Source organism: Strix uralensis, chromosome 10 (assembly GCF_047716275.1).
Source record: "Strix uralensis isolate ZFMK-TIS-50842 chromosome 10, bStrUra1, whole genome shotgun sequence".
Taxonomy (NCBI): Eukaryota; Metazoa; Chordata; class Aves; order Strigiformes; family Strigidae; genus Strix; species Strix uralensis.
In genome coordinates, this window is record NC_133981.1 from 3,903,958 (window position 1) to 3,922,382 (window position 18,425).

The 18,425-nt window shown below is 42.0% G+C and overlaps 1 protein-coding gene across 1 annotated transcript in view; it reads left to right on the forward strand.

The window, feature by feature from the left end:
- Positions 1-10,725: 10,725 nt before the first annotated feature.
- The window catches only part of PRKAR2A (protein kinase cAMP-dependent type II regulatory subunit alpha), a 68,387-nt gene continuing 60,687 nt past the window's right edge, over positions 10,726-18,425 (forward strand). The window contains exon 1 of the mRNA XM_074878990.1: positions 10,726-11,141. Within this exon, the coding sequence (XP_074735091.1) occupies positions 10,889-11,141 (253 nt within the window). The 5' untranslated portion in view covers positions 10,726-10,888. The remainder of the gene's footprint in view (positions 11,142-18,425) is intronic.

Sequence of the window (18,425 nt, forward strand, 5' to 3'; positions counted from 1 at the left end):
TCCTAGACGTGAAAGGAAAATGTGACTCCCAAGGCTACTGATGCAATTACCAGAGTCACTGAGAAAAAACATCCAGAGGTCAGGGAAAGCAGCATCCTTTCAAGGCTAAATGATGCAAAACCACACACTCTGAGAAACATTTCTCACAGTTCAGGAATCCTTTGTAAACACAATGAACCATAGTTTTGTTTGTGAGAAGAAAGACAGCTAATGTCTTGCGGAACATGTACAAAGAATGGCTCAGAGAGTGTAAGGCCAATGTCAGAAACACAAGAATAAATCAAGTAGTACGGCTGTAGCTGTAAGTCCAGGCAACATTTACTTAAAATCAGATATGTTAACATCATGGAGACATTTGCAGCATATGGTAATGTCTCCAGAGGTGAAAAGTAACATTAGACCCCCTGAAGCAGGCTCTGCTCTTCTGCAAGAATCAGTGCAAGGCTTGGAAAAAAGCAAAGCACCACTAGCACACAAAACCAGGACACACAGGCTTGTGTTCAAGAGGTGCTATTTATTCAAGGGCTAATGACAGTAGGCAAGAGGCTTTTTAATCTAACAGTGTAAAGGGAGAAAAGATTCCTACAACAAGAACAGACAAATGACAAGGAAATTACCTGTCATCTTGTGTAAATTCTTCTGTCCTTTACCACCTTCCTGCTTCTCAAATTGCTCTTCAAGTGCTGTGGGTAACTGATGTCCATGAATCAAACTTTGAACCCCTTCCTCTTACTAGCAGTTACACAGATGGCTCTAGTGAAGTCCACAGAACGCATTTGGTGCAGATCTCCTTGAACATGGTTGTGATAACAGGTCTACGGGCTCTTGAGAACTTGTCAGTGTTTTCCCACGGGCTGGGTCTGGTTGCCGGACAGCCTGCAGGCACACAAATGGGAGCTCTGTGCCTCACAGTATTAACACAGGCATTTGCCTATGTAAATTGATCTTTAATCCTCTGCCTACACGACGCTGTGTACCGACTGTGACACAGCATAATGAAGCACTGGACTATCCTAAAATGAGCATACAAGATGTCTTCCATTCATAGGCATGGAGCAGGAGACAATTATTTCTGATGTTGCGGTAGGTTTGCAGGTCCTGTTTATACAAACCAAGAACAGTGGCCTCAGCACTTGCTCCCTTCAGCTAATCCCCTCCTGCCGACATTGTTTTTCCTGCTGTCTCACTTTAACACACTAACCGGTAAGCTCCTTTTGGCAGTGACCTTGTCTCACTACCTGCGAAGAACCCCACACACCGGTCACCCTCTCCTAATCCAGACCCGGGCTGTGAATGCATCGTCCTACACTCATCAGCTCATTCATCTTGCCCGAAGGCCAGGGCTGCCCTGCCTTTTGGGGGGGCAGCTGCTTTGAGACCATTTGATCTACCTGGGTCTGCCTGCTCGATGTCACCGAGGCAACGCGGTCCCCTGGGGAAGTGGGATGTGTTGCTGTAGCAACGCGATGCTCTTGGCTGCAGGCACTGCCTCCTTCCATTGACACCACGGAGGGAGAATCTGGGGGTGCTGGAAGCACCGAGTCCTACCAGGGATGAAAAGTCAGGGAGGCCGAAGGATCACGGCAAGGACGGATGCTAATGCATATTTGTAGCTCTGACTGTAAAGCAGTTTCATGTTAAAGGCTCTGGCTGCGCAGCTTTGCCAATGCCCGCACTCATGCACTGCTCTGAATGAAATTATTTATGCCACATTCCTTCATTGCTCATGATCACATGTTTTGCGTTATAGTTAAATTATGAATAATCTACGCAGGATATATTTTAATGAAGCTTCACTCCTATTCTGGATGTATTGATTCAGCAGGTTATTTCAATACAGACTCTCTGACAGTTGGGCTAACGTAACGAGTATTTTTAAATAACAGAACAGTGAAAGGAGAAAGAGGGAAAATATTTGACCATCTATAAAAACTGATGACAGCTACTTTTCCAGAAATTGTAGGAAATACTGTATCTCCCTCCTCTGACCTTCACAGAAAAAATTCAAGGCTGTTCTTACTCTTTTTCAGAAGTTTCCTATTGTTCCAAGGCAATGATCTATTATTTGCACATTAGTAGTTTCCACTAGCTAGCAAGGACAGGACCCTGCTATGCCAGATATTACCAAACCATGAGAGAGTTCTTCTAAAGCTTATGAGATATTGAGGAAAAGCTGGAAAGGGATCGATCATAAAACACCACCTAAGAAACGACAGAGTCCATGAGCCCCTTGGAGCCCCAGAGTCATGGACAGGAGCTATGCTCAGTGTGCATCATCAGACCTGTCCTATTCTTCTCCTGAGGCGGTAACATTTACACAAATATTAGGGGCAACAAATCTTGTTAAGCTTTCATAACATAATTTATTTGAAATAAATGCCTTTGAAGACAGATTCTAACAGAAATGCTCAAAATATGAACCTATAGAAAGTTTTCTGAGTAGGGAAGGACTTTTCCACACCAGTCTAGGACCAAGCATGGTGGGGCCATGATTCTAGTGTAGCTCCTGGGTGCGCTACCCCGACACAAGCACACAAGGTTGAATGAAGGAGCAGGAGGAAGTACTGCAAAGATGTTGCCTGTGGAGCAAAGTGTACACTAACGACAGGATTAATTGCTCACTGCCACCATTCAAGATTTTGCAAAAGCAAGCCCTTCTGTAAAAACTTGGAGTTTCTACAACATAAATCAATATGAAAATAACTCGTCATTATTGTAAAAACAAAGACAGTATTTTATTAAATAGCTTTTACTGATATAATGGAGTGTAATAAATAGGTTTCAATCATTGAAAGAGACACTTGCTTAATTAAAGAAAATTAGAATAATGCCTGACTACAGAGGTACAATACTTCATAAAATCTGTGTTGAATATTTATTGGTTCACAGTTGCCTGTATGCTCTGAGGAAAAAGAATAGAGATTGAGAGTATTTTGCAGGTATTCACAGGATAACTTAAAAAAGGAGAATATTTTTGAACTGCAAGACATCGAAAGGGTTTCCAGAGCCATTTAGAACACAGATATCTGTGGATGTCATTGCATATCACAAAGTGTTATGTGTGTTTTCACCATCAGTCTTGCCCACTGGCTGATCTAGTATTATCAATAAGAGATCTTAATAACTACGCATGGAAAAAATCTTTAAAGATTTAGAGATAAATATTGCCAGCATGGGTATGAGGAATCTAAAGATCTTTCTGTATGGACACTAGATGTCAATGGAGAGACACTTCAAAACATGTGCAACAAAAGATTGTGGCTCATTCTCTAAAACCAGACTCTTCTTTTCTAATACAACTCTTTTTGGCTGATAGCCTTGGGAATTAAAGTCACAAAAAACCTCAGGAGAGGTACTGTACACAGAACACTCATCCAATTAGTTTCTGATACAGACATGATTTAAGTCGCAGTTGAAGGCAGCGAGCATTTTTCACTCCTACAAACCAATTAGGTTTTTGCTAAGACTGACAATGAAGGATCTAACCATGGTGAGGTGGCCTTATAATCCTCTGTCCTGGATGCTGAGACTACCTGTTTCCTTTAATGCAGAAATCCAAGCTGCAGACAAACACCAAATACTTTTACAAAATTTAATAACCTAAACTACGTAAGTTGGAAAAAATAGCCTAGAAGTAAGAAGTTTCACATCCCCATTATCCTCCCCTGAGATATATAATCCTCTATCAACATTTTTATAATGTATGCTAAAGCACGGCATGCGAAGAATGACAAAAAATGTAATTAGAACTGCTTACTGCTTTCCTCTGAAAACTGAAAACTGGTTAACTAAGCTGCATGCTGTGCTGTAAGTTTAATTAAAACAAGTGCTAACAGCTGTAATAGAGCTCATAAAAGGGTTTTCAGAGTAAAATATAAAATGTTGGGGATTTGGTGGATAAAGTTCATTTATTACTGTTGTAATTTACATTTAATACTGCAATTTTAGTACTGGGAATTAGTCAACACGCTGCTGAGCTGGAAGGACTGGTAAATGTACCTCTCACGTAGCATCCACTGTAGTACTGCCCGTGTTCACATACGGCACTTCTTTGCATGGGGTGGATCTGTGGGCACCAAAGGGCAGGGACATAAACACTGGGAACAGTGAAATGTGTTAATGGCTCGCTTCTTGCAGTTACCATAAAACGAGGCTAAAGAGCAAAGATGCCGTGACTGCTGACTCAGCAAGGGATCAAGGACTGCAAGAGGAGGGAGAGAGACAGGCTCAGTCTGGAAGGAAGCTCAAGGTGCCCCACCGGGGGAGATAAGCAAGATGGGGCAAGGGATAGACAATGGATTTACCTCAGAGGTGAAGTTTTGGGAATGGCAATGGTTATTTGACAAGAAGCTAGTGAAGATATATGACAAATGGGAAAATGCCAAGGTGTGAGAAATGGTTAATAACACTCAAAGGACAAAGGTGACAACAGAAGATGTGAGAACAGGAGCTGTAGCAATAGCGATAGTGAAATGTGTCTGAGGTGCTCCAGGGGACGGGTAGTGGCAGGTCAGGACGGCACTATGGAAATGCTGATAACCTGAACTGCGTCAGGTGGAAACGTGAGAAGATAGGGAGGGAAGGGACAACTATGTACACACAGTAAAAGACAATCCCAGATCTGCAAGCAAAGGCTCAAGGAAGAGATTAATTTCAGAGCTCTTTGTGCGACACACCCCTTAACTTCAACAAACTTTTGTTTGAACAGGTTCTGCTGGAAAATACAGATAGAAATTGATACTTCGCATTCAGATTAGTCTTTGAACAACACACAGGCAGGTTAATTTTCTGTCTTCTCTTAAAACAAAACAATCTACAAACTTTCTACCTTTATTTAGTAGCAATGCCTGTGTACTCTAACCCGGACATAGCCATTCCAGCAGGGTCAGGGCTATCTGATGAGTGACTGGCTACCACGGGACATGCACAAAGGTCTATTCCCACCAGCTCCCTCTGCTCAGAATTCATACCAACCCCAGTGGAGAAATTCTTCATGTAATTCTTTTAGTGCTGGGGACAGACACTAAAGTACAAACAAAGCAGGTATGGTTTTCACTTTGTAATCAAGAGAACCAAATGATTAGCAAAGTTCTTATTTGAATATCCCCCGCTTACACACCGGAGTGCTGTTGCTTAGGGCTTCTCTGACGTGGAAACCATAAACTTTACATCTGCTATGCAGCGTTGCTCAGGGTAGTTTGAACAACATGGTCATCCCACACATCTCACGTCGCAGAGACTACTTTTATCTAGATTCATACACGTGCCGTTTTATGTCAGAAGTATGACACGACTGACATTCAGAGATATTTCTTTTTACATCTAGGTAACGTCTAGGACAAATGTTTTACAAACATTTTTAAAAATTTTTAAACACATTTTTAAATGGATGTTTTCTACTGCCTGAAAAAGTGTAATTGTTACCAACAGAATCAGTGTTTTCTGTGTTCATAACCTAAACGATGCCAATGAAAATCTAGACATTTATAGAGATGTTTCTCCTAACTTGATACTTTGAGATTTATCAACAAATGCAGCAAAGTATCTTCCCAAGAATTATCTGAAAAATGTTTGATGGACTAAAGGTCCAAGTGGCAAAGTAACATATTTCAGCTGACACCAGTATTTATATATATTTATTCAAAAGGCTGATTTTTTTCTCCTGTCTTTGTACTAGTAATAGACAGTCCCATACCATCTATTTAAATACACAGTACTCAAGCTACTCACTCTAACTAGTACTCAAATACACGGTACTCAAGCTAACAAGAAAAATATATACTGAATCTTGCTTACTGCCACAAGCAAACTGGCTCGTCAGAGTACCAAAGCTTTGGTTTCTGAGCTTTAGTACCTTCTGAAGAAGAAAACCAAACTGAGGCAGGAGAAGCAGTTTTATCTTGCGCACGGTGTTGAAGGATCTCTGCATCCTGGTAGCTAAGCCCAGGATCACTCTGTTGTGTTAGCATTGCTTCCCCTGCTGAAATGAAAACTCAGAAATTTTGTATACATTATGCACAAAGTTATATGATGTGTATGCACGTTTGCAGCAACAGGAGCAAACAGTAGGCAGAAAAACAAAGTTTGAATGTTAAACATAGAAAATTTAAAACATGAAACAGCATGGTTTTTATAATGAGGGTGGTCAGCCACTGGAGAAACAGACCAAGGGAAGTGGGAATTTTTTCATCTTTTTATATCTTAAAATGAAGACTGAATACCTTCAGTTCATTATGATGTGGCAGCCAAAAAGCTCCAAGAAAATGTCTTAACAAAAGAGACAGCATCATTTTTCTGCTGTGTAAAAGTGCGGTGAGCCCACATTTTGAGATGCAGAGACCGGAGTGCTCATAAAAGGCACAGTAAAGTTGGGCAGATACAGAAAAACGCATTTAACAAGATCCTGGGGATGAAGCAGCTGCCTTTGGAGGAGAGACTGGTAAGACCATGAGGCCTTAATTTTGGGAAGGTGGAAGCAAGATAAGATCAAGGTTTACAAAATCACAAAGTAGCAAATAGAACACATGCAGAACCATCATTCACCAAATCCTGCAATACCAGGAGTAAGGGACATTTGGTAAATCTGGGAAGAGTATTTCACAACTGAGGAAAGAGAAGTGCTGCTTTATCTGACACGTATTTAACTTCTGGAACTTGCTGCCATGAGACACCATGGAAGCGCACTGCACTTGCAGGTTCAAAACAAGATGAGGGAGTCATAAACAGCAGTCCTCAAACTGGAAACAGAAGGAAATAGCCCAGGATGTACTCTCTGACATCCCTAACAGAACAACTGGAGATGCTAGAGGACTACGAGGGGACCAGGCTGCAGACAGCAGCCAGGCTCATGTGCCCTCCCCCTGCAGAATCTCCTTCTGAGACAGGGACAAACTCTGATCACTGGCTTCAGCACACAGGGGGATGCAGAAAACATGAGGTCCTGAGGTTTACAACGGTTTGCGTAAGATTGTCAAACAGTTCTGTTTGTCCTCAACTCTACGGCTCCATGACGTTGGATGAAGAAGGGCTTTAAAAATCTGCAGTGAAGCAGGCAGGAAAAACAGGAAAATGGCTGGAACTAACCAACAACTCAAAACCAAAGCAACCACTGAATTTCAAAGCCACTGCTGAATCTAGCCCTCAACAGTTCACAATTTTTGTGCCAAAAGCATCGACACCACTGAACTCCACAACTCATCAGGGCAAGGACAGGGTTTCACTTTTGTTTGCAGAAGGCCCTGAACCAGGGAGGACTGCTCTGGGACATGCTTGCCTTGAGGGGGCTTGCTAGTGTGTCACCTGCAACAACACGCAAATGCTATACTCGTGGTAATTAATCTAACTTCCCTTAAACAAGAGATTGCGTTTTCTAATACCAACCATCAGAACATTTAGTGTTTTCTTGCATTATCCCTGTACTGAATTACTTGCAGTGAATTTGAAGGCAAGTGTAATTAATCCAAGATGTACATATGTTTATATAGTGTCTGAGCTCTGGTTGGTGCTGACAGGTTTATGAGAAGTAAATTATTACTTGTTACAAAAGGATTTATTTTACTTTTTAAGGAGCCAGTCTGGAGGTTTAATCTGATTATGTTTCCCCAGTGCAAGGCTACACAGGCTACTTTGCTTTTTGCTTGTGACTTTGCTGCTCCTGCTAGTAGGACAAGCACTGAAACTCCGTCATAGTTTCACTAAGGGTGCATCAGTGTCATATTAGGACGGGGTAGGACCAGCAGAGTGAAGGGAAGAGACCTCAACATTTGGGAGCACAGACACATGGTAAATATGGGAAAAGCTTTCAGATACTAAGAAATTATTAGGAGAAAATATGATAATAAAAAAAATTTAATAGGAATATTGTGGGGACCAGGTTCACAAGTCTTATCTAATTCCATACCGGGTGCTGAATACGCCATGAAGCCAGCAGAAAGAAATTGCATTGGTCATGCTGCATGAATTAAAAATGCTATTATAAAGGGGATCAAATTAAGGCTGCAAGTGCATTTCCTAATTTATTTTCTACCATTCTTTTAATGTGGATGCTTATTATAGTAATAATTAAAAAAAGTTATGCAAATTCAGGGTGAAAGAAACTGCATGATGAGCTATATGTATGCACAGCAGGCAGTATTACAATTAACTTGATCACAGACAGGTCCCTTGCATATATGTGCCATCAATTCTGATGCTCACAAAATAAAAAGGTATATAAAGAACTGGGATAAGCTGTGGTGTAAAGCTAGAAAATGTGCTTCATGTGACCTTGGATGCTTTTATTTTGTGCGTTGACCTTCAGAAAGAGGCTAAGCAGACCTCTGCTGTTTACTTTCCTCTGAAGCTGATTAGTTATGTGTGGACATATAAATATCAGAAGGCTAACACAATGTAGCTCTTCAGAGACTTAACAATATTTACTGGTAACACATTTTTTCATATAAATAACCAGATTTATATCCACAGGCACAAATGAGAAAAAATTATCAACAAACGTTAAAAGCTAATACAAGAGCTGACTAATGCCAAAAGCAGGCAATTATCGGGTGGCTGGCTGTTGTGCAAGAGAGTAGGAAAGAAAAATAAGTGTATTCCCTTGGAATTAGACTTTATTTTTCTTCCTCTGACCCTAACTGCCAATGCTTTTTATTAGCATTTTGTTTTTTCATTTTTGCGGCATTTAAAAAATTTCATTTTTACCACCAGTAGTATCTTCAGTACCCAACTGGCAAAGGAAAGATCTCATCAGAAATATTAATATTGTGGGGGACTAACCAAACATGGCTTTCTCGTTGATCAGAACCATCTCCCTGTACTAGTTCTATCAGTAATTAAAGTATATACACCAAGCAGTGAAATGTGCTCTTGTATTGTTTGAGACCATCAGAAAGATAATATGGTAGGAGTGGTAAATGAAAAATTAGTATCAATTATTTTTCAAGAAAAGGGATACAGCAATTGTTGTGCCTCCTGTAGAAAAGAATAAAAATGAAGAGAAATGGCTTCATATGAAATCTCCAGATAAACTGATGAGATGTGGCAAATCTACCCCCCCGTGCTTGTTTATAATTTGTTCATTTTGTATGGATAGAAGATGTGATCTTACTCTGTATAAAAAATGGGAACTGTATAACAGAGAAAACCTTTTACGAGAGAGGCTGGGTGCTGTAGTAAGTGCCATGAGGTTTCCAGCTGGCCCCCCTCGCTGAGAATAAATCAGTAAAAGCACTGAATGGGGTGTTCTAGGATCGGCTGTTGTGCCCTTGGTGCAATGGTGACGACCAGACCACCTTTGTATGGGAGTGTGGTGAGAACCACCTGGATAAGCGAGGGGACCCTTAGGCACATGAGCAAACAAACCACAGTAAATTGCCTCAGCCAGTCTGGGCTTCTAAGTGAAATTTTGTATTTTGAGTACAAGTCGATTTCTGCCCTTTTATTGTTGAAACAAAAGAAGAATTAATTAAAAATATTTACACTGACAACATGCAGTGGCGTCACTAAGCCAACGTCTCTATTCCCCTCCACTAATGTTTGCACGGGCCCATTTTCTTCAAAGATGAGTTTTCCAGCAACGTCAAACCTCAAGGGCCGATGGCTCCACACCAGCAGCCTGTCACCTGCCCCCGGGCATCTGCCAAACCTCCCTTGTACACAGACAACAGGTTTTGTACAAAGAATGCAAGCAAAAAACTGAATAAAGCACATGTAACAACATACAAATAGGTGTTTCCAAAGCTCATATAAGCAATTAATGAGATGTTTCACTTTTCTGGAATTTTTCATCTTTAATGCTCTCAGGCATTCAGCATTAAGCAGACTGATACTACTGCCACTATTTCACACATGATGACATTATAGCTTTATTCAGCTTTTACCAAAAGGTGTGAAGCCCTGCATGCTGCTTCTCTTGCGCTCACTGGTTTTAAGAATATTCCTTTAATGACTTAATTCTGACAAGAAATCAGAGGGGTCAGAGGTCTTAAACCTAATTCCAACCACGAATTAGATCAAGATTTAGATTAGATCCAACAAAGATCAAAGAAAACCTCGTTCTCCCACTCCTGGGGGAGCTTTGAAACACCCTCATTGACAGCGTGAGGAAAGAGAAGACATTAGCATATGGGGGCACTGATGTGAAATAAAAGAAAAAAAAAAAAAGCCGCAGGAACAGCCTTCTGCCTGCCGCGCACATCTCTGCTGGACAGAGACAAGGGTTTGCCGTGCCCACGGTTGACCTTTGCCCCTCCCCACACCGCCCCGCCCAGGTTTGCTCCAGAGGTTTGCAAATCCCCCACAAACCCGTTCCGCGTCTCCGCCAGTTGCAGGGTCCAGCCCGCTCTGCCCGCCCGGCGGCGCAGGCCCCGCCGTCACTTTTGCCCACGAGATTGAAACCATCCGCACACACATCTCCCCGCAGCCGCTTCCCGGGCTCCCGTCTCCTGCCGGGCCTCCTACGGCTCCGCTCCGGTGTCCCCCCCCGCCGCTCCCGGTGTGTCCCCGCCCTCTGACCCTTCCCGCCGCGCCTCCGCCCCGCGCGCGCGCGCACCCGCGCGCCGCCGCCGCAGCCGCCCTCGTGCCCGGCTCCCGCGCTCGCGCCGCGCCTCACAGTGACGCACGCGCCCCGCCGCCCGGCGCCTGCGCACCCATTGGCCCCGCGCCCGCTCCCGCGCCTGCGCACTCGGGGCCGTTCCCCCCCCCCCCCCCCATCTCCCTCCTTCCCCCCCTCCCCTCCCCTCCCCTCCGGCGCGGCTCGTGTGACCGGAGCGGCGGGAGTCAGTCAGCGCCCGCGGAGGGAGGCCCCGAGCCCGCCACCGCCACAGCCGGCCGCGGAGGGGAGGGGAGGGGGGGAGAGGGAGAGGAGGCGGTGGCCTCCTCGGTCGCCGGCACCATGAGCATCGAGATCCCGCCGGGCCTCACCGAGCTGCTGCAGGGCTACACGGTGGAGGTGCTGCGGCACCGGCCGTCCGACCTGCTGGGCTTCGCCGCCGACTACTTCGCCCGCCTACGAGATGCCCGCGACCAGGAGGCGGCCGGCGGCGGCCGCAGGGTGGTCAGCTTCGACGGGGAGCCCATGCAGACCGAGTCCAACGGCGAAGAGGAGCCCGACCGCGGCGACGAGGACTCCGACTCCGACTTCGAGCGTGAGTGCCGGCGCTGAGGGGCGGCGGCGGGGGGAGGCTGTGAGGGGCTGGGGGCTGCCCCTGGAGCTGGGGGGCGGCGGGGGCAGGCTGTGAGGGGCTGCCCCTGGCGCTGAGGGGCGGCGGCGGGAGGAGGCTGTGAGGGGCTGCCCCTGGCGCTGAGGGGCGGTGGCGGCGGCGGGGGGCTGCTCGTGGCGGCGAGGCAGGGCCGGGAGCAGCGGGGTCCTGCCTCCGGGGGAGGGAGCAGCTCGGAAGGCCGGTCGGGCCCCTCCGCCACCCCGTCCTCGGTGCCGCTGCCCCGGCCGCGGCTGCTGGGGGCTGCAGGGCGAGAGCGGGCGGGATGGACTGAATGGGGGAGAGGCTCCGGCTGCCACCTCTTGCGGCACCGTGGCCGGTGCTGCCGCTCGCCGGCAGCGGGATCCTTCCTTCCTTCCTTCCTTCCCTCGGTGGCTCTGCAGGGTGTCAGCTGTGCCGTGGGGAAGCTGCGCGCTTGCAGAGGTGTCCTCTCGGGGGGAGCCCTCGCTGACATTAGGCCCGTAGACTCCAGTAAGAGGCTCTTTCCCTGGGTGGGGTGTCAGAAAGCAGAGCTACTGAGCTGCCGTGTAACGGCCAAAATTGCGCCTGGGGTCTGAGCAGAGTTATCAGAGTGAATTGAGCATACTGCCAAGCATGTGATATGGAAGATCATGTGTTATTGTGCAATCCCTTCTGTACTTATCTTTACGTTTCTGTCTTTAAATCACTGTGGACAAGTGTGTTTTTCACTGAAGCTTGCCACTGTCGTGTGTTTAAAGTGGTTGTTGTAAAGCGCTGAAATAACTTATTTAATATGTTGCTAAATAGCAAAAATTCAACACCACCTGTATACTCCTGTTTATACTGAAGCTCTCTAAGATAGAAAAGATCCTTACCTGACCTAGGCAATGAAATGCCACTTGTGATACGTCCATTTTTATTCTGTCAAAACATACTGTGTGTGTTGTGCAATACTCAGTGTTTATAATTTGAGCTTAAATGCAAAAAGTTATTTAAAATGTTTGTGAATGGCACTACTTGTCACACCCATAATTTCGGACCTGAAATTGCTGAATGCTCTCTCCTTATTAGAAGGTAATTTAAGGGGAGAGGGGAAGTGAGAAAAGGCGTGCTTTCCCCAAACTTTCAGTGCCCTCATTTGGAGGTCTTGTGCCCTTGACCTATAACGTGAGTAAAGGTTTCTGACTTTTATTGATAGAGGATCCTCTTTTAGACCAATTACTGTGTGTCACCTTGTGGATGCAGTGTGTTCTTACATCTGTTCTCTGGTTAACAGTTTTAAAGAAACAAGAAGAAATTAAACTGTGGAACAAATAATTGTTTTTATTAAGGAAGCATTGAGAGACCAGCTATTTTTGCAGCCCTTTTAGGCTGGGAACTTTACAAAGTAAAACACAGCTTCTGCTATTGAAAATATACAACCTAAACAGGACATGAAATATGCAAGAGGCCAAGAATCAAATGTGCAGTCAGAATGAATTAAAAAGCAGTTTGCAATTACTGTCTAGATTTGAATAGTTATTTTTTTCTAACGAGAGAAAGGTTTTGTTTAGGGCATGAGGAAGAAAAGATGAAAGGTGAAGGGTAAAGAGGTGGAGACTGGTAGTGACTGGATTGACGTTACGGGGATGTGCGAGTGTGAACACGGATTTATGACAATAAATAAAAGTGATTTTGTTTGTCCTGCAACCCGAGTCAGCAATATTTTCAGGCATTTCTAAATATACAAGAAATCGTAAAATGTATTACTTTAAAATAAAGTTCTTGTTTGGAAAAATGCACTAAATAGCTGGATATTTTTAAAAATGTACAAAATTTTGGTATATAGTGTTTTCCTTAAAAAAAAAAAAAAAAACCCTGACCAAACTAACAAAAACCAAACACACACACACACACCCCCACCAGAGCTTTCAGTGTTGTTGAAAGCAACTTTTGTATTTCTTGATCAGTTTATCTTGGTTTAGGGTTTGCAAAACCTTCTCCAGTGAAGCAAGTGTAGTTTTCCTGGTGAATGTTGGCAGCTGCAGCTGAAAGGATCCTCTGAAGTGAAATGCTTTCAGATAAAAATCTAAAAACTTGATGGTGGCAAACTACTTTTCAAATACAGCTTTGTGTGGTGAGGCTGTCCAAAGCAGAAGGGTGGTTACTTTGCTTCAAGTTTCTGGTCATCATCTTTCTATCTTAGTCAGAGAGAAAATTAAATTAACAAGGCTGATCAGTGTCACTTGTCAGCCCTTCAGGCAAGTGGCACTGTCAGTAATGCTGTCTTGCTTCTTATCTGAAAACTCATGCTATTCCCTCCTTACAGTTTTAAAGACACAGGGGAGGAAGAATGCTGTGTTCTATTTAACAGCAGGTGAGGATCTCTCTGTTGTTTAACAGTGTGGATGGCAGTCAATCATGGCTATATGTTTTTTAGATTTCTGTTGTCATAGAAGGCTTTATTAGTGAGAAAATGTGAAGTCGGAGATTCTGATATCTCTGCCTTCTATGGATATTACAGATAGGACAATACTTTTGCCTTGTTGTGGAAGAACAGATCCTGTGTGCTTATAGACTGCTTAGCATTTAAAGAACACTTAAAGATGGAGAAAAATCACACAAAATGAGGAGTCTCAGATAACCTCATTAGGTAGACCCTAGTGCTGTTGATTAAGATTGCGTTTTTTCATCTTGGGCAACTTAGGAAAGACTTAAATTAATTTCACCGTGTTTTCCTAGGTTAACACTTTGTTACCTGCAAGTTGCAAAGACAGGTCAAACAGATGTTTTAAAAATGTTTCCATGGCTGTTCATAAATATAAAGATGAAATTGAGCAGTGGTAGTTTTGTAAAGTATTATGTTAAGAAAATTTAAAGCTAGTTTAAATAGTTAACTGGGTTGTATATGTTTGGCGTATGAAAGATGTCTGCACAAATAATGTGGTTGTCTTCATGTTTCCACTTCTGGCACAACATTAAATTTGTGTATCTCACTAGGCTGCATCTGTGTACTGTGAGTTAGAGAATGCTTCAGATAAGTTATCTGTCTTTTTGTATGCTTTGAGTGCATATGGTAATAGAAGGGAGAAGTAACTTAAAATCAGAATGAACTCTTGGCCTTTGGTGTAAATGTCTTCCTGTAGTCGTAGTGACACCAGTGGTTCCTTTTCTGCCATAATGGCACTCCATCAGTGTGGTAAAAAATTCACTGAAACTAACCAGACTATAAAAAAGGCTTCTATTCTCTTGTGACTCTAAAGAAATTACTTCCAGGTTTAAGTTCATTCTCTGAACCCCCTGGACTTTCATCCTTCGTTTTAATTGTTTTTGTATATGTGATCAAAGGGTGTCAGGATGTGGCTGTTCAGCAGAGAGCGGAGTATAAGGAATGTGTGGAAAGAAAATGATATTGGGGGAGAACCTCCAGAAACATTTATCCGGTGGGCTGTGGCAGAGAATATATACCTGTGAAGCTTTCCTCAGAGCTTTTATTTGATTGGTGTAACTGCAAAATTGACAAGTTGATAGAAGATGCAGAGTGACAGCTTCAAAAATCAGGCTGAGGATGTAACCAAGGATGGCTCTGTATTCTTAAAATGTGTCCTTGACCATGGCACTTTAACAATGAAGCTCTGAATGGATGTCTTAAGGCTGTGAAATTAAAGCCACAGAAGTGGACTGTCCACTTTTTGAGTCTGAGTCATGGCTTTGTGCATCTGAAGGAAGGCTGGGAGCTTTCCTTCCCTGTCAGTGGATGCAGTTGCACAAAGGTGCAAGATGCTGCGCCATTAACTTTCCGTTTTATGTCTCTTTGTTTGTAATTAAAGAAACACCTGTGTTCTTGGAGATAGTAAATATAACTAACAGTGGAACTAAAATATTTTTGGGGTTATATACTAACTTGAGCAACTCAGATGTTTTAACTAATGACAAGTATTTCAGTGCAAATAGAATTTTTTCCTTCCCAGGGTTTCACCTTTATATTGAAGAAAAGATTGTGTTCTTTTCAGCTGCTCCCTGAGCAAAAAAGAACACTTCTTAATATATTGCTTTTGAAATAATCCTCTTCAGTATGCTCTATTGTTATGAAGGAAAATGGTCCATATAAATCTGGATGAACAGGTGAAAAGATCCTGTTTAGTTCTGCACTGAGCTTCTCAACTGAAATTCAAGGATTTGCTAAATGTCATCTTTAAAATGTCAATAGGATATCTGAGCAGAAGGGGTACAGAAGGGAGTAGGGAAATGTACTTTTACATCATTAGATATTGGACGTGATACAGAATAAGAGTTCAGTCCATCTTTGAAATATTTATCTCTTTAATTGTTAATAGAAGTGCTTAATATTAAGTTAAACCTGTTCCAGATTACTTCTCTTCTTGTTCTTAAGCATCATTTGCTTATGCTTTCTTATTCTGTACATGGCTGATGCGTCCTGTGGAATTCATCAGGAGTTACTGTGTTACATCAATCACAAAGCATTTATGCTCTGCCTACATCAGTTTACAGGTCAGGCATAACTCCTTGCTGTTTTCCTGAACTAATTCAAGGAAATTTATTGCATGATAGAAGTCAGATGGTGTAAAGACTTTTGAAGGATAGCATAAGGAGAATAGTGGTCCTTCTGAAGCATACTGTTCAAGTTTTCAGATGTCATTTGGATTCATGGGTTATTGCAAGTGTTCATGTGCGACACTATCACCTTTAAAATGAAAGTACTTTTAACTTTTTAGTAGTACTTTCACATACCTACTTCCTCCGTAATTGTTAATTTACTGGGAACAAAGCACTGTAGCTCTCTCCTCACTCTGTTTTGGTTTTTTTGTCCTTAACATTAAAAGAGCCTTTCTTTGCAGAACATCTTTTTTACAGTGTTACTGCATTGTATGATGCAAATTCAGTCCAAAGAATAGCTACTTTACTTAAAATCTAGGTAGCACAGTGGGCACTTTCATAATCTGATAGTCACTAGTGCATATCTTTTTTTTTTCTTTGAAATTTGTTCGACTGACTCATGGCTTAATAGTAGTTATAACAAAGGTGTGTTGTGCTCTACTTAAGTAGTCTCTTAGATTTTTAGGGAGATGGAGGCAGAAGGTCTAGGTTATGATCTAACTGTATGAAGCCTTTGAGTTCAGTATACAAAGGAAAACATACACATGCTTTCTTTATAATATGTTTTAAAAGGGTGTATGTATAAGCAAGCCTAGCAACCTGAAGGTGTAGAAGGAGCTTTTTAGAGTTTTATTTATTCTTTGATCTCCGTCAGTTATAAAGCAGAGTATGCGATGCATCCATGTTTTCAGAGGCATATATTTCTACATTTAATTTTCTAATTTTAATAGGTGTTGGCAGCATAATATCTTGAACGTGTTTAACATAAAAAATACTAAGTGAAAGACTACCATTGTGCAGCTGCTATACTTGCACATGTCTTTGCTTTTGCAGAGACAGTTCTCACTGGCTTAAATCTGAAGGATTAAATAGAGTAACTGCTGTTAGTACTAATGGAACTTCATTCCCTATATTTATCATGTTCGCACAGGGGAACTTTGAAGATAAAGTATTAAGGAAGACTGATTTCACTTCTCCTTAGTTACTGGGACAAAATATCTAAAGCTTTTTTCTGGATGTCTTTTTGTTTCTGTATTTGCTTATCATAAAATGCTTTTCAGCATTTGTTCTTAAGATTGTACTTACTCTATTACAAGATTAGACCAGGACTTTTTCTAAGTGATGGAAGTCACCATTTGTATCTCAATGGAGCCTGAAGGAAGCTTTCTTCAGTACAAATGAAAATGTAATTAAAATACAGGTGTAATATGTTGTTCTTACCTGAGATAGTAAAAGAACTGAAAGTATGAAGTGAAGGGATAAAATCTGCTGTCTGGCTGAGAAACAGAGTTGTAGATGAGTTGACTGAAGTTCACAGATATCACGATATTGCTAAATGTATATTGATTTACATCAGGAAGGAGAAATTTCTATGTTAATGTTAAAAGACAAGGTTCTTCCGATTTAGACATAGTATACTTGAAGAGTTACTCATAACATCCTGATATCAGCACTGTTATTATTCCTACAGCATCTGTTAGAGAGTCCTCACAATCTCTCAGGAAAGATATCCTCTTACTCCATTTGCTCTTAGTGGCTTGGCACAATCATTCTGCTTTCTTGAAGCGATCTGTAAATCCTAAAATGTGAGGAAGCAAGCAGTACTTTTTTTTTAATTTAAAATTTCTTTTAAATTCATAGTTGTGGTCTGTTGCATGCCGGTAACTTTTCACTTCACTGTTAAGCTTGATATTTCCTGAAAGGGCTTTTGACACTAGCTATAACTGTGTAAATAAATTAAATTCTAGGCTCAATTTCTGCTCTTTTAGTATCCTGCTGTTACTTTGGGCAAATAGAAACTGCATTACTCTGTGTACTAGCCTGTAAAAAGAGTGTAACTAGCTATAAAGGAAGTGGATAACTAGCCTTTGTAAATAATTGCCAAATTCTTAAAAGTGTGTGTTTCCATGCTGAAAAAGTTTATTGTAAAAAAAATTGTATGAGATTTCTAAAATTGTATTCTTCTAGCTGGTTCTAAAATCAAGCTAAAGGAAATTACTGTATGAGAATACTAGATATTGTACCGAATACTAGCTGCTTTTTAACTGTGCTATTTTGTCATTTAATAAACTAATATTGGAGTGCTGAGACAATTCTGTCAGTGTTGCAGAGTGCCATCTTCTCCTTCTGCTAATACTGAAGTTTAGTTGTACCCTTTTACCTAAAATAGAACAATGGAGATCTCGGGGAAGAGGAGGAGACAACAGAGAACAAGCTCACTTCAAATTATTCACCAGTCAGTCATTAAAAAGCATTAATGTTTAACAAAGAGCAGTTGCTCATTATTCAAATGAAGACTGGAAGTGTAGCCAAGATGAGCTATGAATGTTTCTCACTGGCTTTAGTAACATTTTCAACTTCATGAATGATCATTCATATTTTTTTGTGGAAAAAGAGGGAGACAATGACAAATATAACTAACAAACATACTGGTTCCTCTTTTAGAGGGATGTTATTCTTGCCTCTGTAATGGTCCTTTAGATATGCTACTACATTTACATCTTTGTGTTCTGTGCCTGGCTTTGCATCAGTATGTCTTTGGTATGTAACAACTGTGCGGTGTTTTTTAATATATCAAGATTCTTTGATTCACGTCGGTTTAATATTTTTCCTGAGGTACCATCAGTTCCCACAGCAAATGATGTGTACTCTTCT